Source organism: Oryctolagus cuniculus, chromosome 2 (genome assembly GCF_051225735.1).
Source record: "Oryctolagus cuniculus isolate XC-2025 breed Fujian yellow rabbit chromosome 2, ASM5122573v1, whole genome shotgun sequence".
NCBI lineage: Eukaryota > Metazoa > Chordata > Mammalia > Lagomorpha > Leporidae > Oryctolagus > Oryctolagus cuniculus.
In genome coordinates this window covers 175,272,234-175,299,654 of record NC_142868.1, presented here as the reverse complement: position 1 = coordinate 175,299,654, position 27,421 = coordinate 175,272,234, and the positions used below count along the sequence as shown (strand labels likewise).

Genomic DNA, 27,421 nt, shown 5'->3' with positions numbered 1-27,421 from the left:
GCTTTTGCTGGGTCTCCCATGCAGGTGCAGGGGCCTGAGAGTTAGAGCCATCGTCCACTCCCTTCCCAGGCGATTAGCAGAGGTCTGGATGAGAAGAGGAGCACTGGGACACGAGCAGCAGCAATACGGGATGTCAGCACCGCAGCAGAGGTTTAGCCTATTATTTCACGGCACCAGCCGCTACAATAAATTTTACCCACTGTTTTTTACTTTTTAAATGTAGCTACCAGGACAAGTAAGGAAGCTAGCATTCTATTTCTTGCACTAGAAGATAGAGGTCTTCTGCTGAAGTACATAGAACTTTATTGTGAGGATTTTTATTTTGGAGGCTTCTTTGATATTGTTTTTCTTAATGATTTTCTGTGCTTAAATGTATGAACATTCTGAACCACGTGCCAGTCATTACTGGTAATAATCAATTTGGGTAATAGTTTAAATTAACAAAAATAAAACAATTAAAAAGGCACCAAATATTTTCTTTAGTCCCCCAAACGCTTAGGGCCTCAGTTAAGAAGCAGGGTATGGATTGTTTAGTGGTCAGCTAAAAGCAGCTAGAAGATCCTGCATTTCTAAATAAATATATAAGACATTGCATGATTCCCGATAAATGAGTCTTCTCCCATTGTAATTGTATGTTATCAGCAGATGAAATCTGCAGTTAATAATTCTTGGATTTTCCTTGAAATGTGTTATTAAAGCAACTGTAAAAATACCCAAGAGTAAAAAGGAAAAAGAACCATAACTCCTTATATTAGGTTAAGTCATCTGTCTGATTTTTATTCAATTTTTTTACTAGTTACAAAGCATGTTGGTTTTTATAGCTTATAGGTAAATAAATAGTAAGCCCACCACCAGGCTGATTTAGAGCTATCAAGTAATTGCTATTTTAGATATCTATAACTAACAAATCTTTCCAGTAGACTGCAGAAACAAAGTTATTTATTTAAATCTTGAATTTACATGGACTGGGTTGTGACAACTCACAAGTCAGGGGAAATTGTGCTCTTGGCTGCTGCAGGGAACAGGCGAGCAGGGTGCCTGCTGGGGGAGCCTCATGGTTCTTGATGGAGACCCATCTATCCCCTATGCCTAGTAAACTTGCTACTTGCTACAGCCATTCTTTGTTATCTAGGAAGCCATCAGTTGTGAAAGGCACTGCATTGTTTGCAAAAAAAGAAAAAAAAATGCTGCCAGTAAAATTCCAACAGGTTACTGGTTTTAAGATACATCTCTATTTTAGAAATGTTAAATTATGGGGAAAAATGTGTACCTTAGAATTGAAATACAATACACAGATTTTGAAACTTTGATTTGGTTGGAAGTTAAGAGAACTTGTAAGTTACCATCAAGCTTCAGGCCCTCTTGGACTGGGCCATGCATAGTGAGCATGGTTTCCTGCCTTGCCGTTCTTTACATTTGATGCTACAAATAACCAGATGAAAACAAAGTAGTGAGCCCAGTTTAAGTTGCCTGATGTCTGACCATTCAAAAAAGTGAACCTCTACCTTTAGTTTCTACCTAGTGCCTCTGTTTCTGCCTGCTCCCTCCAGATACCTACCCACACTCTTTTCAGGCTTACCTACCCCTCTTAACAAAATCTGGCCTCCAGGGCCCAGCGCTATGGCATAGAGGGCTAAGCCTCTGCCTGCGATGCTGGCATCCCATATGGGTGCCGATTCGAGTCCTGGCTGCTCTTCTTCTGATCCAGTTCTCTGCTATGGTCTGGGAACGCTGTAGAAGATGGCCCAAGTCCTTGGGCCCCTGCACCCACCTGGGAGATTCAGAAGAAGCTCCTGGCTCCTGCCTTTGGATTGGCTCAGCTTCTCCCATTGTGGACATTTGGAGTAGAACCAGTGGATAGAAGACTTCTCTCTTTGTCTTTTCCTCTTTGTAACTATGCCTCTCAAGTAAATAAATAGATCTTGAAAAAAAAAAATTGATCTCCGTAATGACTCCTGAGAGCAGTTACTTATAGCCCCTAGAGTATTCATGGCAAAGTGTTAAATTGCCCAAGGATGTTTGCTTTCTAAGCCCTATCTACTTAAAGACCTTTCAGGCCTCGCCATATGGAACACGTTTTGTGAGAGTGTCTGAGGGAGGAGGGATGGTGAAGGCAGCCTCCTACTCTGTACAAGGCTCTGGACAGAGAGCAGAGCGCCTCATTGCCCTTCCCACCCTGACGTGTCGCTGCCTTGGCCCTGTGCAGCAGTGAGAAAGTCCCCTGCAGTCTGCTGCCGCCTGTGTGTGAAAGGAAAGCAAAACTTCCCTCATAATAGCTGCATTTCTGACGAATTTCATTGAGTTTTTATCAGTTTAATCTTCCTTTTGATAGGAGCTATTGAATTTTGAGGAAACCTTGTGATGTAAAAAACTCTTGTAATATGAATAGCTACTTCCTATTTTATCTGTTTTTAAAATCTCAGCGTTTCCAAATCTTACTGACTTCAGTCAGGCTTTACATTTTGAATAACTCTGGCAGTCCTGATTCTGAGCCTATATTTTCTCTTTTTTTAGTTTTCATCTCCCTTTTAATCCAGCAGTTATACAGACAATTTTTTCTTTCACAGTTTCCAAATGAATTTTTCTTAAAACTGTGTGGTCAGAGAATTTGACCAGTGAATTTGAAATTGATTTTTACATTTTGAAACTGATTTTTAAATTTTCTATGATTTTTTTAGAAAGCATTTATTTGATAAATATAAATTTTCTAAGTTCAGCTTTCGGATTATAGCGGTTCTTTCCCCAATACCCGCCCTCCCACCCCCAAACCATCCCACCTCCTACTCCCTCTCCCATCCCATTCTTCATTAAGATTCTTTTTTTTTTTTTTTTTTTTTTGACAGGCAGAGTGGACAGTGAGAGAGAGAGACAGAGAGAAAGGTCTTCCTTTGCCGCTGGTTCACCCTCCAATGGCCGCCGCGGCCGGCGCGCTGCGGCCGGCGCACCGCGCTGATCCGATGGCAGGAGCCAGGAGCCAGGTGCTTTTCCTGGTCTCCCATGGGGTGCAGGGCCCAAGCACTTGGGCCATCCTCCACTGCACTCCCTGGCCACAGCAGAGAGCTGGCCTGGAAGTGGGGCAACCGGGACAGAATCCGGCGCCCCGACCGGGACTAGAACCCGGTGTGCCGGCGCAGCTAGGCGGAGGATTAGCCTAGTGAGCCGCGGCGCTGGCCAAGATTCATTTTTATTATCTTTATATACAGAAGATCAACTTAGTATATACTAAGTAAAGATTTCAACAGACTGCTCCCACACAGACACACAAAGCATAAAGTGCTGTTTGAAGACAAGTTTTACCATTAATTCTCATAGTACAACTCATTAAGGACAGAGGTCCTACATGGAGAGCAAGTGCACAGTGACTCCTGTTGTTGATTTAACAATTGACACTCTTATTTATGACGTCAGTAATCACCTGAGGCTCTGGTCATGAGCTACCAAGGCTATGGAAGCCTTTTGAGTCCACAAACTCTGACCTTATTTAGACAAGGTCATAGTCAAAAGTGGAAGTTCTCTCCTCCCTTCAGAGAAAGGCACCTCCTTTGATGGCCCGTTTTTCCACTGGGATCTCGCTCACAGAGATATTCCTGCTGGAAATGTCAGCATTACTCAGTATTGCCTGCTGAGACAAGATGACAGACCTTCTGAATCACACAGCACCAGGAATGTGGCTATCATAAACCCTAGCATGATTGACACCCAGTTCTCTGGGGTCTGAAGATACATACCCTAAGTAGCCTACATCCACTTCAAAGGCTTACTGTTCGGTTATTTTTTGCCACAGTATTTTGGCTTTCCATGCTGAAATGTGAGCCTATATTTTCTAAGTTAGTTTCAGGCATGTCTCAGCAGACATGTATGCATGGATTTCAAAATTTTTTTACACCAAAATAAATTCATCCTTTAATTCCATTTTTTTCAAGAAGTTTTTGAAGTACCCTTGTATACTAGAGTTGTTTAGCTCTTGGTTCAACTGGAGAAGTATTTGTAGACTAACCTGAAGATGAAGGAAGGCAGAAATTTGTCTTCTAAGTTTTATATTCATCAGTGGTGGATCAGCTGCTACTTTGTATACTTTTTACATAGTACTCAGTAACACATATTTGATGAATTCCAGGATTATAATATCAGATTCTAAAATAAAGGCTTATAATCAGAGCTTTCCATTGCATCTAAGGAATTTGGTTAACATAAAACAGGGTCTTTCTCAGCAGAGGAAATACAGTGTTCATGCTTCCTTAGCAAAAGGTATGCAGTTGTACATTCTTGGAACATCACATTACCTTTGAAAATTATATGGAAAAATTAATCTCTGTTACTAAATTTCCTATATTTAAACTATAGTGTTAGACAAGTATTTATTGTTTTGTTCTGCATGCTTTCTAGTAGTATATTTGTTGATGGTATCTTAAATGATTTCTAGATTGCATCCTGTAGATGTTTCTGTGTGTGATAATGACTTTGACTCTTTTGCCTTTGCAGCTCGGGGTGTGGTTTTCTCTAGGCTGTGCCTATTTGGCCTTGGAAGACTATGGAGGTTCGGCAAAGGCATTTCAGCGTTGTGTGACCCTAGAACCTGATGTAAGTTTGGTATTCTTTCCCTTTATAGCTCTCTAGCAATGTCTCTCTCTCTCTCTCTCTCTCTGTCTCTTTTTAACTATTTATTTACTTATTTGGAAGTCAGAGTTAACGCTGGTTCATTCCCACGTGGCTGCAACGGCCAGGGCCAAGCCAGGCCAAAGCCAGGAGCCAGAAGCTTCATCTGGGTCTCACATGTGGGTGCAGGGGACCAAACACTTGGTCCCTCTTCTGCTTTTCCCAGGTGTGTTAGCAGGGAGCTGGATTGGATGGGCAGCAGCCGGGACCTGAACCAGTGCCCATATGAGATAACCAGGTCGCAGGCGGCATCTTTACTCACTGTGCCACAATGTTGGCCCCAGCTTTTTCCAGTAATCTAGTAATCTCTAAGTTAACCACATTGTACTGTATGGTTCAGAACAGTAATTCCCTTTGTTTTTGGAAAAAAGTATACGTTTGAAGAAAGGTCATACCTCAAGAAATACAATTTATGAATCTTTTCATAGTAGCTATGTTATTCATAGTTTTATTTAGGAAATAATTTTGATAAAATAATTTCTTAAAAATATACTTAACTGAAGTATATAATGAAGTGCCATGTGTATTTCATTTACATTTTCTACCTACATTCTTTTGAGCTTTATTTAGAAAAAATTCACGTAACATAGAATTCACTCAATGAAAGTGAAAAATTCAATGATTTTTAGCAATTTCAGAGGTGTTCTGCCATCACTGTGATCACTTATAAGACATCTTTGTTACCATCATAAGAAACCCTTGTACTCATTAGCAGTCACTCTATTTCTTCACAAATAACTTATCACCCTACCATCAACCCTTTCCTTCCCCGAGCTCTAGACTACCACTGATGTACATTCTGTTTCTGTAGCATTTCTGTAGCATAAAATATAACATTTTATATAAATGGAACCCTACAATATGTGGGATTTTGTGTCTGGCTTCTTTTATATCAGGTTAATGCTTTCAAGGTCCATCCATGTTGTAGCCTGTATTAGTGTTTCATTCATTTTTATGGGCAAATAGTGGTTCCTTGTACGGCTACATCACTTGTTATTCATTCATTCATTAGTTGATGAACATTTGGATCATTTCCACATTTTGTTTATTATGGATACTGCTGCTGTGGATGTTCGCTTATAAGTTTTTGGTAACTATATTTCCATTTCTCTAGGGTATATACCTAATGATTTTGAAGAACTGCCAGACCTTTTCTCTCTTTCATTTATTTATTTACTTATTTGAAAGGAAGTTACACAGAGAGAGAGAGAGAGAGATCTTCCATCCATTGATTCACTCCCCAACTGGGCCAGTTTAAAGCCAGGAACCAGGAGGTTCTTCCAGGTCTCCCATGTTGGTACAGAGGCCCAAGGACTTGGCCTATCTTCTGCTGCTTTCCCAGACACATTACCAAGGAGCTGGATTGGAAGTGGAGCAGCCGGGACTTGAACTAGTGCCTATATGGGATGCTGGTGCTGCAGGTGGTGGCTTTATCTGTTACACCACAGCGCCGGTCCCCCAGACTTTCTCCAAAGCAACATTTTATATTCCAACCAGCAGTGTGTGAAGGTCTTAATTTATCAACATCCTGGATAACAGTTCTCTCTCTTTTCAATTGTAGCCATCCTAATGGGTGGCATCTCCTTGTGATTTTGATGTGCATTTCTTTGGTGGCTAATGATGTTGAGCATTCTCCCATTGGCCATTGTGTATCGTGGGAGCATTCTCCCATTGGCCATTGTGTATCATCTTTAAGGAAGTATCTGTTTATATCCTTTGCCCATTTAAAGTTATTGCTTATTTGCCTTTTCATTATTGAATTATAAGAGTTCTTTTTATATCCTAATTACAAATCCCTCATCAGATATGGGATTTGCAAACATTTTATTCTATTGTTTTTTTACTTTATGAATAGTGTACTATGAAGTACAAAAGTTTTACATTTTGATGTGCTCTAACTTGATTTATTTTTTCTTTTCTTGCTCATACTTTTGCTATCATATATAAAAGAAGAATCCATTGCCAAATCCAAGACCATAAATATACTCCTATTTTTTTTTTCTCTGAGAGTTTAATAGTGTTAGCTCTTAAGTATAGGTCTTAGGACTAATGTATTTATTTATTTGTTTGCATTTCATAAATACAACTTTAGGAGCATAGTAATTCTTCCCACCATACCCACCCTCACACCTACACTCCTAACCCTCATCCTCTTCCCTCTCCTGTTCCCAGTCTTATTTTTTACTAGCATCTATTTTTCATTTAACTTTATACACACGTTAGCTTTGTTCTAAGGAAAGAGGTCAGCAAAAGGTCAGAGAAAGAAAAACAAATGTAAAACAAAAAAACATTAAAAATAATAATAAGAAGAACAAAAACTGTTCCTCAACAGTCCAGACAAGGTCTGTTCAAAGTCATTGTATATGGATGGAAATTTCATTTTTTTAAAGAAACTTTTTAGAAACCCAAGAATGATACATCTTTTGCAGGCACTTAGACATAACTATAATTTTTGTGACATAAGGATATCCTCCACTTAATACACTAAAATGAAGTAATTCTTTGAGAACAAGTTTTACTATTAAGTCTCATAATACAACTCTTTGAGGACAGAGGTCCAGTATGGGAAGTTGGTGCAGTGTTTCCTGTTGTTTATTTAACAATTAACACTATTATGTATGACATCAGTGGTCACCCGAGGCTCTTGATATGAGCTTCCTAGGCTATGGAGGCCTTTTGGCTCTACACACTCCTTCAGTATTTAGACAGGGCCATAGGCAAAGTAGAAGCCCTCTCCTCCATTCAGAGAAAAGTGCATCCTTCTTTGGTGGCTGCTTCTTTCTACTGGTGTCCCACCCACAGAGGTCCTTTATGTAGAACATTTTTGCCACGGTGCCTTGACTTTCCATGCCTGAAATGCTCCCCTGGGCTTTGCAGCCAAACTGGAATACCTTAAGGGTTGATTCTGGGGTCAGAGTGCTACTTAAGGCAGTTGTCATTCTGTGAGTCTGCTGTATGGACTGCTTCTCATGTTGGAGCATTCACTCCTTTTTAATTCTGTTATTATTACTAAACACTTACTCCTATTTATAAGATCACAGTAACACTTGATCCTATCCATATAGCACTTAGAACGCTATTCTTACTACCCAGCTTAAGGGGATTTGGGATCCCATGGCAAGTTATTTATTTATTTATTTATTTATTTATTTTTTGAGAGGCAGAATTAGACAGTGAGATAGATATAACAGAGAGTTATAGACAGGGAGAGAGAGAGAGAAAGGTCTTCCTTCCGTTGGTTCACTCCTCTTATGGCCACCACGGCTGGTGCTGTGCCGATCCAAAGCCAGGAGCTGGGTGTTTCCTCCTTGTCTCCCATGTGGGTGCAGAGACCCAAGCACTTATGCCATCCTCCACTGCCCTCCCGGGCCACAGCAGAGAGCTGGACTGGAAAAGGAGCAACCGGGACTAGTCCCTGGCTCCCCAACTGGGACTAGAACCCGGGGTGCTGGCGCCGCAGGTGGAGGATTAGCCAAGTGAGCCATGGCACTGGTCCCATGGCAAGTTTCTAAGCTGTATCCTTAGAAGTAAGTCTGTACAAATGTATGCAGAACTATACTGCTTTACAGTTACAAACTTTATACATTTCACAGTTACACCTTTAGAGTCATGGTGATTCTTCCCTCCATGTCTGCCCTCCCACCCACACTCCCGCCTCCCAACCTCTTCCCTCTCTTTTTCTCACTCTTATTTTTAACTAAGATCTATTTTCAGTTAACTTTATACACATATGCTTAACTCTATGTTAAGTAAAGAGTTCAGTCATTAGTATGAAAGAAAAAAAGGGTAAGTAAAATAAGATAAATTAAAGGAAAAAAAAAAACTGTTCCTCAACAGCTGAGGCATGGGCTGAGGACTATGTTAAGTGAATGTTTTGTGTGTGATGTAAGGAAAGGGCCCAACTTCCCTCTTTTTCATGTGAATATCCAGTTGTCTCAGAATTATTGTAAAGATTATTCTCTCCCCTACTAAAAAGTATTTTTCACTTTAGTGAAAAATCAGCTGACTAAATATAAGGGTTTATGTATGGGTCACCAGTTATACTTAATTATGTACATGTCTATGCATATGCTAGTGCCACTCTCTTGTTTGCTCAAATTTTATAGAAAGTTTTGAAAATGATAAGTGTAAATACTCCAGCTTTATTCTTTTGTTTGTTTTGGCTATTCTGGGTTCCTTGAATTTTCACATGAAAGTTTAGCCCTGTCAATTTCTGTAAGAAAAGGCAGCTGGGATGTAGATGGGGATACATTGAATCTGGAGGCTAATAGGAGAGTATTGGTTGCTTAATAATATTAAATCTTCTAAACCATGAATATGAAATATATTTATTTAGATTTCTTTAATTTTGGCAATATTTTATGCATTCAGAGTACACATTTTATACTTCTTTTGATGTTTCTGATTTTTATTCTTTTTCTTACCATCATAAATGGAGCTGTTTTCTTAATTTTGTCCTTGGATTGCTCAGTGGTAGTGTGTAGAAACACAATTGTTTTTTACTGCATGGTCTCTGCAAAGAGAGGTGGGCGTACTTCTTCCGCTGCAGTCCAGATGCTTTGGTTGTCCTTGCTCCCTTGTCCTGGCTAGCCCTTCTAGTACAGTGTTGCACGTGAGTGTTTCATTTAAATGCACCCCCTGATTTACTCCCCAAATGGCCACAAGGACTGGACTGGGTCAGGCCAAAGCCAGGAACTTGGCAACTCCATACTTGTCTACCACGTGAGTGGCAGGGGCCCAAGCCCTTCGGACATCTTTTGCTGCTTTCCCAGGGACATTAGCAGGGAGCCAGATTGGAAGTGGAACAGCTGAGATTTGAACTGATGCTCCTAGGGGATGATAGTGTTGCAGGTGGCTTACCCAGCCATGCTACAATGCTGGCTCCAGCTTTCGGTTTTTCTCTGTTGAATATGATGTTAGCTGTGGTTTTTTTGTAGATGTCATTTATCAGGTTGAGAAAGTTCTATTCCTAGTTTGTTGACTATTTTTGTCATAAAATGATACTGAATTTTTTCACATTTTTTCTCTTTGTGTTGAGATGACTATGTGGCATATTCCTTCACTTTATTCTATTTAAGATAGTATTTTGAAAAATACATTTATTGGAGCCAGTGCTGTGGCATAGTGAATAAAGCCACTACCTGCAGTGCTGGCATCCCATATGGCACCGGCTCGAGTCCTGGCTGCTCCACTATCTATCCAGCTCTCTGCTATGACCTGAGAAAGAAGCACAAGATGGCCCAAATCCTCTGCACCTGCCTGGGAGACCTGGCAGAAGCTCCTGGTCCCTGGCTTCAGAACAGTGCAGCTCTGGCCATTGCAGCCAGTTAGGGAGTGAACCAGCGGATGGAAGACCTCTTCATCTTTCTGTAACTCTGCCTTCGAATAAATAAATAAATCTTTTAAAAAGCAAATTTATTTATTCATTTATTCATCGATTTTTATAGTTGAAAGACAGTGATAGAGAGGAGATTTCCATCTATTGGTTCATTCACCCAGCCAGGGCAGGGCCAGGCCTAAATCAGGAGTCCTGAACTCCCTCTGGGTCTCCCCCATGGTTGGCAGGGGCTCCATCATTTGGGCCATCTTCTGCTCTCTTCCCAGGTGCATTAGCACAAATACTGGATTAGAAGCATTGGCCGGCGCCGCGGCTCACTAGGCTAATCCTCCGCCTTGCGGCGCCGGCACACCGGGTTCTAGTCCCGGTTGGGGCACCGGATTCTGTCCCGGTTGCCCCTCTTCCAGGCCAGCTCTCTGCTGTGGCCAGGGAGTGCAGTGGAGGATGGCCCAAGTGCTTGGGCCCTGCACCCCATGGGAGACCAGGATAAGCACCTGGCTCCTGCCATCGGATCAGCGTGGTGCGCCGGCCGCAGTGTGCGGGCCGCGGTGGCCACTGGAGGGTGAACCAACAGCAAAGGAAGACCTTTCTCTCTGTCTCTCTGTCTCTCTCTCTCACTATCCACTCTGCCTGTCAAAAAAAAAAACAAAAAAAACAAAAAAAAAACATCAGAACAGGGACTCCAACCAGCACTCTGATGTTAGATGCCAGCATCAAAAGTTGTGGCTTAACCTGATGTGCCACAATACCAGCCCTTATTAAGGCAGTATTTTTTGTTGATTGATTCGTAGGCATTAAACCAATCTTGCATTGCATTCCTGGGATAATTCCCATTTGGTGATAGTATGCAATCCTTTTAATCTTCTGCTGAATTTGGTTTGCTAGTATTTTTATTGAGGATTTTTGTTTCTATATTTCATAAGAAACATTTGTCTGTAGTTTTCTTTTTTGTTAAGGCTTTGATTTTGGTGTCAGGGTAATACTGGCTTTATGAATAAATTACAGAGTGTTCCCTCTTCTATTTTTGGAAATCTTTGTGAAGGATTTTATTGCATTTTTTAAAACATTTTGTAAAATTCACCAATGAAGCTTTCTGGTCCTGGGACTTTCCTTGCAAGCAATTTTTTGATTTATAATCAGTCTCTTTACATGTTACAGATTTATTCAGATTGTCTGTTTAAAACATTTTTTTTTCTTTTTTGACAGGCAGAGTGGACAGTGAGAGAGAGAGACAGAGAGAAAGGTCTTCCTTTGCCGTTGGTTCACCCTCCAATGGCCGCCGCGGCCGGTGCGCTGCGGCCGGCGCACCGCGCTGATCCGATGGCAGGAGCCAGGAGCCAGGTGCTTTTCCTGGTCTCCCATGGGGTGCAGGGCCCAAGGACCTGGGCCATCCTCCACTGCACTCCCTGGCCACAGCAGAGAGCTGGCCTGGAAGAGGGGCAACCGGGACAGAATCCGGCGCCCCAACCGGGACTAGAACCCGGTGTGCCAGCGTCGCTAGGTGGAGGATTAGCCTAGTGAGCCGCGGCACTGGCCTGTTTAAAACATTTTAAAAAGTCAGCTTTAGGAGGTGTGCTGGTGTTGTGGCCACTGCTTAGGACAGCCACACCCTGTATCTGAATGCTAGTTTGAGTCCCAGCTACTTGGTGTGCAATCTAGTTTCCTGCTAATGGAAGATCTGTCTGTCTCTCCATCTTGTCAATCTGCCTTTCAAATAAATAAATAAATAAATAAATAAATAAATAAACAAAACAGAGCTTTGGTGGTTGATGTCTTTCTAGGAATTTATCCTTGTAATCTAGGATATATAATGTATTGGTTATGTAATTTGTTATTTAATTGCTCATAGTATTCTCTTAATTCTTTGTATATCTGTAAGAATAGTAAGAATATCTCCTTTTTTCATTCTTGATGTTAGTAATTTTAGTCTTCTCTGTTTTCTTCTTGGTCAGTCTGGTTAACGATTATCAATTTTGTTGATTCCAAGAACCAAATTTTTATGTATTTTTCTCTTTTTTAATTGTTTTATGAATTTCTGCTCAAATCTTTATTTCACTTTTTAGTTTAGAACTTAATGTCAGTGTTCACCAAAAACATTTCCCATTGAAATTATTAACACAAAGTAAAGATTGTGAAGGTAGATCATATTTAAAGTGTTAGAGAGGCTAGTTATTATGGCACAGCAGGTTAAGTTCCTGCTCACAATGCTGAGTGCCAGTTCAAGTTCCAGTTGCTCCACTTCCATCCAGCTCCCTGCACCTGGGAAGGCAGCAGATGGCCCAAGTACCTGGGCCCCTGCTGCCTATGTGAGACATCAAGATAGAGTTCTTAGAGTTCCTTGCTCCTGGCTTTGGCCTGCCCCAGCCCTGGCTGTTGCAGCTGTTTGGGAGTTTACCAGTGAATAAAGAGCACTTTCTCTCTCTCTGTCTCTCTTCCTCTCTCTCTCTCTCACTCTTGATCACCCTTTTAAATAATTAAGTAAATAAATAAAAAAATTTATTTATTTTTTTTAAATTTTTTGCCAGGCAGAGTTATACAGTGAGAGACAGAGAGAAAGGTCTTCCTTCTTTTGGTTCACTCCCCTAATGGCCGCTACGGCTGGTGCTGCACCAGTCCAAAGCCAGGAGCTGGGTACTTCCTCCTGGTCTTCCATACGGGTGCAGGGCCCAAGCACTTGGGCCATCCTCCGCTGCCCTCCCGGACTACAGCAGAGAGCTGGACTGGAAGAGGAGCAACTGGGACTAGAACCTGGGGTGCTGGCACCGCAGTCGGAGGATTAGCCAAGTGAGCCACGGCGCCGGCCAAAAAATTTTATTTCTATATTCTGTCAGTGAACAACTGGAAAATGAAGTTAACATGATAAATGCTTATAATAGCATCAAGAATATGATCAATCAATTTCACATTTAGGTTTTTATCTAAGAGAAATGAAGACTGGTATCCTATGGGGAGAATTTATTGACGTGAAAATGCTCCTCGTTGGAATTCCAGTAACTCCTAGCTCTGTGTGACCTGCAACATCTCCATTCAGTTTATAGCTCTTTGGTACTTGGTTAAGAAGTTGTGCCTTGCACAGATACAACTTAGTATTCACCTGAGGCCTCAAAATGAATGTCTATTGAGATATCGGGAGTCCATTCTTTGCACAGTCTCTTTTAAAGGTAGTTTGCACTGCAAGTTCTTGTTGCCTCTTTATCCTTGGATTCTGATCTTTTTCCTCAACTCAGTAAGATCTTGCTGTGCTTTGTTTGGTTTCTGCTTTTCTGTGCTACAGCCCTGAGATTACCTGGAGGTAGAACACTTGGTTGATGTTTTTTAACGTGCCATGTTGTCCTATATTTTGCTTCTATATTTTGTCCAGTTTGGGAGTGAACCAGCAGCTGGAAGACCTTTCTGTCTGTCCCTTTCTCTGTAACTCTGTGTTTCAAGTAAATAAAATAAATCTTTTTTTTTTAAAGGATGGTGTTAAAATAGCAAAATGATATAAGATAAAAAAATAATATTCTGAACTGCCTTGGATTTGTTATTAATTTGTGTATTATATAAATTATGTTGTAAATTGTTGAACTGTTGTATAAATCTAAATTCAAAAATAAAACCTTGACTAAATTCCAAACTAGTTGTAAGAGATATGTCATAGTATTGACTTTTTAAAAATGTTTTTGATTATAGAAGTTTAATTTAGTGTGTCAGACTTTAAACATATCTTGTTGGAAATTATAATTTTAAAGAGCACATTTAAGTCAAGGAACATGTGTTGTATTTTTGGTCTCAGCAATTATTTCATCTAAATGAGAGTAGTCAATAACTGAATTGTCTTTCATTTCAGAATGCTGAGGCTTGGAATAATTTATCAACTTCCTATATCCGATTAAAACAAAAGTAAGTATATCAGACAAATATGAAGAAATTTGCTTTTGAAATCACAAATGAGATTTTTTTCCGATGGAACACTGAGACATTGTGCCTTCCTCTGTGTCTTTTTCCATTTTCCATCCTCTTATGTGACTTACAACAGTGTAACATAGCACTTTGGCTTCTGATTGGTAGGTAGGTAAGTAGGAAGGTAGGTAGATAGAGGGACAAATGTCAATTTTATTTATTTATTTGAAAGACAGCGAGTAAGAGTGAGAGTGAGAAAGAGAGAGAGGGGCTGGCGCCTTGGTGCACTAGAGTTAATGTTCCGCCTGCGACGCCGGCGTCCCATATGGGCTCCTCTTCCAGTCAAGCTCTCTGCTGTGGCCTGGGAAGGCAGTGGAGGATGGCCCAAGTGCTTGGGCCCCTGCACCTGGCATGGGAGACCAGGAGGAAGCACCTGGCTCCTGGCTTTGGATCAGCGTAGCTCTGGCTGTTGTGGCCATTTGGGGAGTGAACCAGTGGAGGGAAGACCTTTCTCTCTGTCTTTCTCTCTCACTGTCTGTAACTCTATCATCAAATAAATAAATAAAAATCTTTATTAAAAAAGAGAGAAAGAAACAGATCTTCCATCTGTTTGTTCAGTCCCCAAATGCCCACTACAGCTGGTCTGAGTCAGGCCAAAGCCAAGACCGGGCACTCAGTCCAAGTCACCCACAAAAGTGACAAGGACCCAGCAACTTAACACTATTACCTGTTGCCTCCCAGTGTGTGCATTAGCAAAAAGTTGGAATTAAGAACAGAGCTGGGACTTAAACCCAGGCACTCTAATATGGGACATAAGAAGTCCCATGTGACATTTTAACCTGTCATAGTCTTTTGACTTCTAAATATATAATATTTCTTGAAAACATTTAATATGTAATAAAATAAGCAATATTACTTGAAATATTTATTTCATAGTGAAGTTTTCCATTATAAATTTCATTACATGGTAATGTAAGCATACTTATAATTGGCAAACTCTGTTGATTAATTTTTAAATAGATTGCTTGTTCTGTATTAGACATTACTAAGAAATGTACATAAATATGAACCAGAATCTTCAGGGAAAGTATGTTTATAAAGTAAAATATTATGCTATATTATTAAGAAATTGGTTTGCAGTGGAAACTATATGCGATGAGTAGCAAGTGCGAATACAAAGAGGGCAGTAATAGTAGTGGGTGATATTTATAGAGTGCTTATATGCCAGATGCTCATTTAGTCCTGTGCGGATCTCAGAAGAGGGAGTGAATGGTCCTGGGTCAGGAATGCTTCCAAGAGAATGTTAGACTCAAGCTAAAAACTGAAGGATGGTTAGAAGGGCCAGAGGGCAGCCTCTAGGCAGGGGAAATGATGTGACCAAATGCAGAGTGACAGGAATGAATGAAATAGTTTAGGAGATAGGACATAAAATAGTCCAGCTAAAGAATATGTGGAGTCTAATGAGAGATAAGGTTGGAAAGGTAGTCTGGAGTCACACTGTGATATGTTGATTATCTGACTAACAAGTTAAGACTATTTTCTTGATAATAGGAGGCCAGAGATTTCCACGGTGTAATTTCATGAAGAAAGAAGCTTTTTAGGAAGATTTATCTAGTGGCAGTATATGAGACAGACTAGAGAGGAAGTTGGAGGCTGGGAAACCAGTTAGGAGACAGCTGTTGTAACAATCCAGGCATGAGATAACTAGAGTGGAAAAAGAAAGGGCAGATGCCAAACAGCTTATAAAGGGGACAACCAGCTGGGCTATTGACTGGCTACAGAAAGCAAAAGAAAGGGAAAAGGCAAAGATTGCTACTGCTAGAGTTTCAGTAAATTCACTAGAGAATGGATATGTTTCCGTTTTTATTTGGCCTTATTTTTAAATTGAATTTAGTTTTTCTTTGTGGATCACAAGATATTTCTGAAGACATTGAATCCATGTACATTGAAATCATGAAAGGCTTCCTCAGCTCTTGGATGACAGTCTTCATAAATAAAGTACTGTTTGTTCTCCCATGCTCTTCAGACAATAATATTATGTTCTTGATTGCCACTGATTGTGTTAAACTCACTGGAGACCATTTTGGTTTAGAGCAATGGGCAGGGAAAATTCCCTTTCACAGTTCTAGAATGATCTCCGTGAGTTTTACTAGTAACTCAGGCCCTCGATACTCTGCTTTGTCTGTCAGCCCAGTAATCTTAGAAATATTACTTCTCTCTTAAGGGTTCTTGCATAGTATTCAAAAACCTCTTTTTGATACTTTCTTGCTTTCCTGCTGCTCCCCAAATAGGTTTTTGTGTAAAAGTGAGGTTGCAGAGTCTGAGGAAATCAGTCCTTTGTCCTTGCCTTTTTACTCTTTCTGCTTTTCCTTTTTTCTCTTTGCTGCTACTCCAGACAGCTAATTTTGGACTCATGAGATTGTTACTTCAGTCCTCAATGGAATCCTATCTGTGCCTTAGAAGTGGCCCATTAAACTATCTTTGTTATCACAAAGTTCTTCATAAAGTGCTCTCTTCACTTTCTTTTGATTCCCCTATGCCTCATGTCACTACGAATCCCTTGGGAAAGCTTTCTCCTTTTTGTGTACAACACTCGTAGTGTAGTATCTCTACCATAGTTTGGTTGGTAAATGAATCCTGAAATAAAGATCCTTATAAAGGAGATATACTTCCCCAAAAGAAAAAAATAATTCATTGCCAATGTTTTGAGGTCAGGAAATTGTGATTAGAAAAGGAAGGATATAAAGGAAAAAAGTAGTAATCCACTTGTTGAATTCTTTTCAGATAACTTCACCCCTACTCCTTAGTAGATGGGAGAACTGAGGAGTCTTAATCCACCACTGTTGAAGGCAGTTGCTGTTGGGTGGGGTGGGGTAGGATGGGAATAGGTAGAGTGGAGAAAGGAAAACAAAAAGAAAAAACCCATCAAAACTATGTATGGCTGAATTTGAAGAAATATTTGTTTCTTTTCATAATCCCTTTTATTTTTGCAAGAGGAGATCTTTAATAATTCTTCTAGTTATAGTCAGTAGATGACAAACTGATATACATATAAAAATGGTTTTGCACTTACTCTTGAGTGGTAAGTTTCGCTGGTTATAAAATTTTAGGTTGACAATTATTTTCACTTAGCACTTTAAAAATATATTTTATTGGGACTGTTCTTGTGGCACAGTAGGTTAAGCTGCTGCTTATGATGCCATTATCCCATATTGGAATGCTGGTTTGAGTCCTTACTGTTCTGCTTCTGATCCAGCTTCTGGCTAATATATCTGGAAGACAGTAGATGACGGCCCACATACTTGGGCCCCTGCCACCCACATGAGAGACCCAGATGGAGTTCCTGGCTCCTGGCTTTGACCCGTCTTAGCTCTGGAAAGTGAACTGATCTCTCCCTCTCTCCCTCTTTCCCTCTCTCCCTCTCTCCTTCCCCCCCCCCCCATCTCCTGTGTTTCTCCTTCTCTCTGTCATTTTGCCGCCTTTAAAAGAAAGACATCTTCGTGTGTGTGTGTGTGTGTGTGTTGTCGTCTATCATCTTTTATTGCTGATGAAATATATACTGTTCTCTAATTGTCTCTCCTTTGTAAGTTTTAGGAATATCTTTATATTCTGCAGGTTCACAAAATGTGTCTAGTTGTTGGTTTATCTTTGTAATGTTTGATATGTGGAATATACTATATTCTATATACGTAGAATTTAGATCTTTGTTCTGTCCTGGAAAATGCTCAACTATTATTTTTTCAGTACATAGCATTCTGTACCCACTTACTCTTAAAATTCTATCATATATATTTGACCCTTAACCTCTCACTTTTTTTAAAAAGATTTATTTTATTTGAAAGGCAGAGAGAGAGAGAGAAAGAAAGAGAGAGAAACAGGTCTTCTATCCGCTGCAAATGGCTGCAACAGCTGGAGCTGTACCAATCCAAAGCCAGGAGCCTGGAGTTTTTTCCAGGTCTCTCATGCAGGTGCAGGGGCCCAAAGACTTAGGGTGTCTTCCACTGCTTTCCCAGGCCATAACAGAGAGTTGGATTGGAAGTAGAGCTACCAGGACTCAAACCAGTGCCCATATGGAATGTTGGCACTGCAGGCAGTGGCTTTACCAATACTACGCCACAGCCTGGCCCCTCCCTTTTTTCCTTTCTTTACTGATCTTTAGTCTGAAGTCTGTATGAATTCCTAAGTTTTATCTTCTAGTTTCTTTTTAACTGTGTTCAGGCCAGTTCTGCCACCTGTTGAGGTTTTTGTTTTGTTTTACTTCAATGTCTCTTTTATTTTAATTCTAAAATTCCCAGTTCATTTGTATTCCCATCTCCTTGTTTTTTTTTTCTGCCTGTTATTGTTTAACAATCTCTTGTTCCTTTTAACTGTAAATTATTTATTTGTCTCTTTCAGTATTCTCAACACATTTTTTAAGGACTTGCTAGATTGTTCCTTAAAATTAGTTTTTTCTGTAACAAGTTTGTGCCCTGTTGGTTAATTTTGTTGACTGTCTTTCCTAGCTGGCATAGAATTTTTTCCCCTTCCACAGGTTGTGGGAGTTTCGTTTTGTGGATTCATTTAGAATATGAGACATTTTTCGTTTTGTTTTGACCTCCTCACTTCAGGACCCCCCTCTTTATACTCACTACATTTTGTGTTGCAGGTTTGCAGTTGCTCTTGACCGTTCAGACTATGTGGTAACTGATAGCCAATTATGAGAAAATGTCCTTGTTATTAGAAAGCAGATTAGAAAGAGACAATCTCTCTGCGTATGCTGTGTATACCACAGGGTCTGTCATTGAATTTTGTGGGAAATTTGAAGTGGCTTGGGATGATTTGAGCCTTTAAATCTGTTTACTAACATGGATGATTAAGGAGTGACAGTCCGCACATCTAGCTGTAGCTTATTGTAATAAAAAAGAATTAATTATTGCTGTCTCTATAATTTGACTTTCAATAGAGTAAAAGCTTTTAGAACTTTACAAGAAGCTCTCAAGTGTAACTATGAACACTGGCAAATCTGGGAAAATTACATCCTTACCAGCACTGACGTTGGAGAATTTTCAGAAGCCATTAAAGCTTATCATCGGCTCTTAGACTTACGAGACAAATACAAAGATGTTCAGGTAAGATATTTATATTTTATTTCAGTTTGGGTTTGATGTTAATCCTTGATTATATGAAGTACATTGTTTCCTTGACTATGCATAAGAGAATTTGGTTAACTGTGTATACTATATGAAAAAAACATCTTTTTTTTCCTCTTGTCAAATATTCTGTTACACATTAATTCTGGAATTCCAGAATCAAAATGTCTTTGTGTAGTCATAAATTCAGTATTACTGTGAGTCAGTTCTAAAAATCTGTTATGTGGTTTGCATATATACAGTCAGCTTGTATAACTAAATAGAATGCGGTCTGTGTTACTTATTCCTTTGGGTTTCTCAGTGTGTCCCGTGACTTGTGGTAGTTGGACGATATCCCATGCTCGTTTATTCACTCACTTAACGAGCACTTACTACGTACCTTCAGATGATCTGTACGATGTGGAAATGATGGCTAGCATTTCCTTTGTAGTGTTTAATGGGATTGTCCTCTTTTTGATGAAATGAAATTATCTTTTCAGACAATTCAGGACATTGAAGGCAATATGTTGGTTATCCAAAAGGTGAAATAAAGCAGACTGGGTTTGATAGTAGTTGAAGGCATGTATACAAAACGGTAGGGTATGTAGGAGCTTATGGGTATGAAGTGAAGGCTAGAAAATTTAACATTTTATTTGCAGTAATCAACATACATTATCGAAAGTGGTGAATTTGGAATTATGGAAAATTAGAAATATCATCTAATATCTCACTGATCTTAAGACCTGTTGTCTTTACCCTAGTTATTCCAAAATTCAGCTTATTTGAGCACTTGTCTTAGAGTTTCTGCCTTTGACTTGTATACATGGTCTTTAGAGCCCAGTTAATTGGCTAGGTTATTTTAAGGTTCAGGTTCTGGGCACTTCATCTGAAAGCTGTGACTTCAAGTAGCAGCATAAAACCACTTGCAGGAGTTAACTGACACCTGTTTAATTACTTTTCTTATTCTTGTTGTTTTGGTTGGTCCTTTCTAAATATCACACTTAAATCTAATCCCATTAATCCTCTGTCATGTGCCTCCAATTTCTAACTGATCTGCTTTTCTTCCTGATATGAGTTGGATTTCCCCTTTAAATCTATACTTAACCCTCAGCAATCCTTCATATCTGTTAAAGATTAGTAGCAGTTGGTTCACTAGTTTGAATTTTTGGATCTTGAGAAAATTCTGATTCTCCATTCATGTTTGGCATCAGTGGGAGTTGGTACTTCAAAAAGTTTATAAAAAATGGAATTAAAAGATAAATTTATTTTGTTATAAAAATTTTTTTGAACTCCATGAATAATGTTCATTTTATGTATACTTTTTAAGGACTCCTCCCCTAAGCGTAGATTTCAAAATATTTGCATTGAAAAAAATCGTATCTTTTAATTTCATTTTCTCACAAACGTTTTTAAGTCCCCTTATACAGAAGAAACCCAAATTGCTACATCTAGGTTCCTGTTTACCCATAAGAGACAGATTTGTATGGATTATGATAGGTAACCATCTATTTTCTATTTTCTTTTTAAGATTCATTTTATTTATTTGAAAGAGTTACAGAGAGAGGTAGAGAGAGAGAGAGAGAGAGAGATCTATCTACAGGTTCACTTCCCAAATGGCTGCAACAGCCAGAGCCAGGAGCCAAGAACTTCTCCCACGTGAATGCAGGGTCCCAAGCACTTGGACCATCCTTTGCTGCTTTCCCAGGCACATTAGCAGGGAGCTGGTTCAGAAGTGGAGCAGCCAGGACCCAAGCTGGTACCCACATGGGATGCCTGTACTGCAGGCTGGGGCTCTAACCCACTGCGCCAGCCTCTACTTTCAATTTTCTGTCTCACTTGTTCTCCCCTGCTTCCCAAGACACAGAGCACGTCAAAGTGGGACATGGTAAAGTAATTGTTAACTTTTACTGAGGGCTTGTTCTGTTTCAGATGCTATTCTAAGCATTTTATATGAATTAGCTCATTTAATTCTCCCTACAGCTATGAAGGACACATTTGGACTCCTGTAAGCTGTGTCTGACTCTGGAATACGTGTGTGTGTCTTCTCCTCTGTGTTAAAGAAACTAACCATATCAAGTGGAATACCTGTCCAAAGGTTGTTTTGTTTTGTTTTTTGTTTGTTTTTTTTGTTTTTGTTTTTGTTTTTGTTTTTTTTTTTTTTTTTTTTTTTTTTTTTTTTGACAGGCAGAGTGGACAGTGAGAGAGAGAGAGACAGAGAGGAAGGTCTTCCTTTGCCGTTGGTTCACCCTCCAATGGCCGCTGCGGCCAGTGCGCTGCGGCCGGCGCACCGCGCTGATCCGATGGCAGGAGCCAGGTACTTATCCTGGTCTCCCATGGGGTGCAGGGCCCAATTCCTTGGGCCATCCTCCACTGCACTCCCTGGCCACAGCATTTGACAGGCAGAGTTAAACAGTGAGAGAGAGAGACAGAGAGAAAGGTCTTCCTTTGCCATTGGTTCACGCCCCAAATGGCCGCTACAGCCGGCACGCTGTGCCGATCCGAAGCCAGGAGCCAGGTGTTTCCTCCTGGTCTTCCATGGGGTGCAGGGCTGGGCCCTGCATTTGGGCCATCCTCCACTTCCTTCCCGGGCCACAGCAGAGAGCTGGACTGGAAGAGGAGCAACCGGGACAGAATCTGGCACCCCAACCGGGACTAGAACCCGGGGTGCCGGCACTGCAGGAGGAGGATTAGCCTAGTGAGCTGCGGCACCAGCCAAGGTTGTTTTGAAAGCTGTTACTTCTCTGTCATAGAAAGTTGTGAAGTCATCAAGATAGTGCTGATTTTAGTTGACTCAGTTATACCAAATGTGCCAAATATTGCTGATACCTGAGAAACATAAAGTAGTTTCTGTACTGAAAATAATAATGCACAATAAAATAGATTCAGCCTGGATCTCCCTTATTTCTTCTAATTACAGTAGCTGCAAAATATGGGAGAATTTTGCATAAACTTCTTTTTTGTTAATAACCCCAGCTTAAGAGTTTCATCCTCCTCAGAATGAAAAAAATTCTTGCTAATGTTTAGATAATACTGCTGTATTTGAACATCTATAAATGTATGGGGGAGAAGAGAGAATGATTTATTGGTAGTTGCAGTGGTAGACACCAACAGAGAGAATTATGGTAAAAATAATATGAGTATAGTTACTTGATCTCAAAAAGATACAGCTTTCAGTTGTTGATGTGGGTGTTGTATACCTAATCAAATGCACAGGAATGATAAGAACATTTGCTTAGAAATCTTTCAAGATCCTTTCCTAAGAAAGAATTAAAGGGCCCCAAAATGCATGGAGATACATTTGCACATTTTTTGGAAAAAGAAAAAAAATGTCTTAGAAAAGCATTTTCCAGCCTGAATTTGAATACTTTAACTTTTATCTTAAGTGGAATTTTTTTTTTTTTTTGGACAGGCAGAGTGGACAGTGAGAGAGAGAGACAGAGAGAAAGGTCTTCCTTTTTGCCGTTGGTTCACCCTCCAATGTCCGCCGTGGCCGGCGCACTGCGGCCAGCGCACCGCACTGATCCAATGGCAGGAGCCAGGTACTTATTCTGGTCTCCCATGTGGGTGCAGGGCCCAAGCACCTGGGCCATCCTCCACTGTACTCCCTGGCCATAGCAGAGAGCTGGCCTGGAAGAGGGGCAACCGGGACAGAATCTGGCGCCCCTACTGGGACTAGAACCCGGTGTGCCGGCGCTGCAAGGTGTAGGATTAACCTAGTGAGCCGCGGCGCCGGCCTTAAGTGGATTTTTCATACATATTTTGTGATCATATTCATAGCATCTCACTCCTCTAATCATAAGATATTTTCAACCATAGCACAATTGTGTTCTGATGTTCATTTAAAAAGTTTCAGTCTTATACCTGATTTAGCAGAGTATTTAACTTATATATTTATAAACATAAGTGAAATTTATAATTTTTTTCTGGAGACAGTTAAATTTTAAGTTTAAATTCATGGCCAGTTAATTTTTTGTTTCTTTTCTTCTAATTCTTCCATTGTTTCTCAGTTTCAGAATATGAAGCCAAGTTTTTTTAGTACAATTATATTTCATCTGAGCGTGAATATTTCAATGAGTTTAAAATTAATTTCTATAAAAGTTCAATATTTTCAGAAGCCATCAAGGATGACATTTGTGTTTTTTTCTTAAAAGATTTATTTATTTATTTGAAAGGCAGAGTTACAGAGAGGCAGAGGCCAAGAAAGAGAGAGAGAGCTTCCATCCACTGGTTCACTCTTCAAATGGGTGCAGCAGCCCGAGCTAGGCCTTTCCAAAGCCAGGGCCAGGAGCTCCCTCCAGGTCTCCCACGTGGGTGCAGCGGCCCAAGCTTTTGGACCATCTTCTACTGCTTTCCCAGGCCATAGCAGAGAGCTGGATTGGAAGTGTAGCAGCCAGGTTTCGAACTTGTACACATATGACATGCCAGCACTGCAGACGGTGGCTTTACCCATTATACCACAGTGCTGGTCCTAGGATTTGCTTTCCTGAAACTTCCCTCCTGCAATCCTAATCTGCACACGGGAACACCAACAAGAGGTCCTGCTGGGCTCAAAATACTCTTCCTAAACCAAGCACTTTGAGAAGCATAAAGTGCTATAAAGATGTCAGTTGTTGTAGCTGTTAGCATATTTTTCATGTTAGGAACTCAGGTCAAATGATTATCTTGAGTGTTTTATATAAAACTTTCAGGTATTCAGATATAGAAATAATCACAGAGAGGTAATATGTATCAAATAGAGAGGCCCTGTCAGCAGCTGTCTTTTTTTTTTTTAAGATTTATTTTTATTTATTTGAAAGGCTCAGAGAGAGAGAGAGAGAGAGAGACTGAGACAGAGGGAGATAAATCTTCCACTTGCTGATTTCCTCACAAATGCAGTGACTGGGTCTGAGCCAGATTGAAGCCAGGAGCCAGGAGCTGGGACTTGAATCAGTGCCCATATGAGATGTTTGTGTTGCGGGCAATGGCTTTACCTTCCAGGCCACAACAACGGCCTCAGTAGCTGTCTTTAGAAGTGTCAAAGAAGGGCCGGTACTATGACATAGTGGGTAAAGCTGCCATCTGCAGTGCCAGCATCCCACATGGGTTCCAGTTCAAGTCCTGGCTGCTTCACTTCTGATCCAGCTCTCTGCTATGGCCTGGGAAAGCAGCTGAGGATGACCCAAGTCCTTGGGCCCTTGCACCCATGTGGGAGACCTGGAAGAAGCTCCTGTCTCCTGGCTTCAGATTGGCTCAGATCCAGCTGTTGTGGCCATCTGGAGAGTGAACCAGCAGATGGAAGATCTCTCTCTGTCTCTCTCTGCCTCTGCCTCTCTGTAACTCTGCCTTTCAAATAAATAAATAAATCTTTTTAAAAAAAAACAGTGTCAAAGATTCGTGATGGCAGGTTTAGCCTCTGGCAGGTGGAGTTTGAATCACCATACAGTGATGAAGGCATCATTGAAAGGAAGTCGAGATGGCTTTTGATGTGCTCTGGTGTATTTGGCCTTCTGGGATGTTCTGTTATTGGGCTTTATGACAACCAGTCAGTGCACGCCAAGACAGTTAATAAGTTGCCTGCAATATTTTAATCTTGTGTACGAAAATTTTACTTAATTTATCTGTACATCTGTGTCAGCAATTGTCTTTCAAAAAAATCTCTGGTATTCATGTTTGAGACTACCTGACCCCATCCTATTTTAATTTGCTTTGGAGTTCTTTTCTTTTCTTATTCTACTTTTTAATGGATATGGATTTAGATAATGTCATTTTAAGTTTTTTTTATTGTGTGTGTGCATATGTGTGCAAATGTGTAAATTCATACTCATTTTAAAACTGATGGGGTAAATTACCTAAAAAGTATTCTGTTTTTTGTAAAGTATTTGTGATAATGAAGTGAGTGGATAAAGTTTATTATTTCCTTTTTTCTTTTGATTTTTTTTAATAAAGATTTATTTATTTATTTAAAAGTCAGAGTTACACCGAAAGAGGAGAAGCAGAGAGAGGTCTTTTCATCCAATGGTTCACTCCCCAATTGGCTGCAACGGCCAGAGCTGTGCCAATCCACAGCCAGGAGCCAGGAGCTTCTTCTGGGTCTCCCACGCAGCTGCAGGGTCCCAAGGACTTGGGCCATCTTCTGCTGCTTTCCCAGGCCATAGCAGAGAGCTGGATCGGAAGTGGAGCAGCTGGGTCTCGAACCAGCACCCATATGGGATGCTGGCACTTTAGGCCAGGGTGCCACAGCAACAGCTCCTCTCTCCATGTCTTAAATTTGAACTTAGGAAATTAACATATATGGAGTATTTATTATGTTCCTACCACTTAATGTAGATCATCTTTTATTCAGCATACAATACATTTGATGAATGCTAATATTCCCCATCTTAAAGTTGATAAATATGAAACCCAGAGGTATTATATAAATTGACCAGTTACATAGCTAGTAGGAACTGAAGATAGAAATCATGTGTGGGCATGCCAGATTATTCTCATCATTTCAGGACTTTTCAGTGATAGTGCCTACTGGTAATATTCATGCCCATATTGTATTGTACGTACTTCTGTTTATCTATCCTGAGACTCATTTTTCTGTGTAATTAGTCCCTGTTCAGTTTCCACTATTAAAAATATTGCCATGGATATCCATGTAAACAGATCCTTGTGTACATCCTTGCTTCTTTCCTCAGAATAAATTCTCATACTGATTTTTAGGTATTTTTCCCTATTTCTTATTTCTTCTCGATAATTTGGCAATCATTTTGGAAAAAGGATTCAAGTGTTACATTATCTATACTTCATTGGTTGTTTATATGTGGAAGGGGAGGTGAAGGAAATTAACATAAATGGAGTATTTACTATGTTCCTTCCACTTAATGTAGATCATCTTTTATTCAGCATACAATACATTTGATGGATGCTAATATTCCCCATTTTAAAGTTGATAAATATGAAACCCAGAGGTATTATATAAGTTGATCAGTTATATAGCTAGTAGGAACTGAAGATAGAAATCATGTGTGGGCATGCCAAATTATTCTCATCATTTCAGGACTTGAAGTCTATGGGGAGGCTTATATTAAAAAGCAAATTTCCCAATTAGCTTCACGTATATGTGACAAAGTTTTTTTTTTTAATTGAAGTATAATTTACCTATAATAAAATACACAGATCTTAAGCATTTGTTTGATGTATTTTACCATTATATATTCTTGTGTACTCATCACTCAAAGTGGTTATGGCAATTTTCGTTCTCATACAAAGTTCTCTTATGCCCTTTTCAAACAGTAGAATGTCTACTCCTCCCACACACCTACCCAATTACTTTCTAATTTCTATCGCCACAGTTCAGTTGAGATTTTTCTCAAATGTTATATAAGTAGAATTATGCAATACATGTTCCCATATACTGATGAGGTTTTTTATGTGGATTTCTATTTTTTTTTTTTCTCCAGGAAACTGAAGGTGGTGTTATAGTGCAGTGGGGCAGGTTGCTGACTACATTGACATTTATTTTTTTTAAAAGATTTATTTATTTATTTGAGAGGCAGAGTTATAGAGAGGCAGAGAGAGAGAGAGAGAGAGAGAGAGAGAGAAAGAGAAAGAGAAAGAGAGAAAAGATCTTACAGCTGCTGGTTTACTTCCCAGATAGCTGTAATGGTCAGATCTGAGCTGATCTGAAGATTGGAGCCAGGAGCTTCTTCCAGGTCTCCCACGTGGCTGCAGGGGCCCAAGAAATTGGGCCATCTTCTACTGCTTTCCCAGGCCATAGCAGAGAGCTTGTTCATAAGTGGAGCAGCCAGTATCGAACCAGTGCCAGTATGGGGTGCCGGCACTGCAGGCGGCAGCTTTACCCCCGTGCCACAGCACTGGCCCCAGCACTGAAGTCTTAAAGCAAGTGATGGTGGAGAATTACCTGAAAGAAAAGAATGGATTTCTTTTTTAGAATTTATAGCTTTGTAATTTAGGTTTTATGTCCAGTTTTGCTGCAGCATCAGAGGCTCAGCAAGGTAAAGTTGTCTTGTAAGGCTGATAAGGCCCATCTTTAGCTAATAAATAGTAAAGCCAAGAATTAAGTCTGGCCTATTCAACCTAAAACTTTTCCACACTCTTAATATTTTTATTTATGTATGGATGTATTTATTGTTGAAGGAATGAAAAAGAAAATGCTCAACCACATGCCTGTCTCTGATAACTAAGGTTTGGGAAAGCCAAGGATCAAGGTTATCAGTCTAGGAAGCAGCGCTGAGAGCTCCAAGTGGGCCAGGAGTTAGCCAAGCAGGAGTGGTGGGAAATTGCTTAATTCCTGGCCTGCAGCCTCCTGGAAGTTTTTGTAATGGGACCTAAGGCAGTCCTGTTCCTTCCTGCTATGAGGACCTCCAGGATTCAGAGGGCCAACACCTTGTTCTTTAGGCCAAGATTTTGCTAAGAGTTGGCCAACAATTTCAAGGTTAGTGTTGGGGGA

At 40.2% G+C, this 27,421-nt stretch overlaps 1 protein-coding gene across 3 annotated transcripts in view; it reads left to right on the top strand.

Annotated features, from left to right (window-relative positions):
* TTC27 (tetratricopeptide repeat domain 27) overlaps nucleotides 1–27,421 on the top strand; it is a 214,578-nt gene that overhangs the window by 151,413 nt on the left and 35,744 nt on the right. For all 3 annotated transcript variants that reach the window (XM_002709924.6, XM_051843020.2, XM_089326555.1), the window contains 3 exons: nucleotides 4,483–4,581; nucleotides 13,824–13,876; nucleotides 18,819–18,984. In XM_002709924.6, coding sequence (XP_002709970.2) covers nucleotides 4,483–4,581; nucleotides 13,824–13,876; nucleotides 18,819–18,984 — 318 coding nt within the window. The remainder of the gene's footprint in view (nucleotides 1–4,482; nucleotides 4,582–13,823; nucleotides 13,877–18,818; nucleotides 18,985–27,421) is intronic.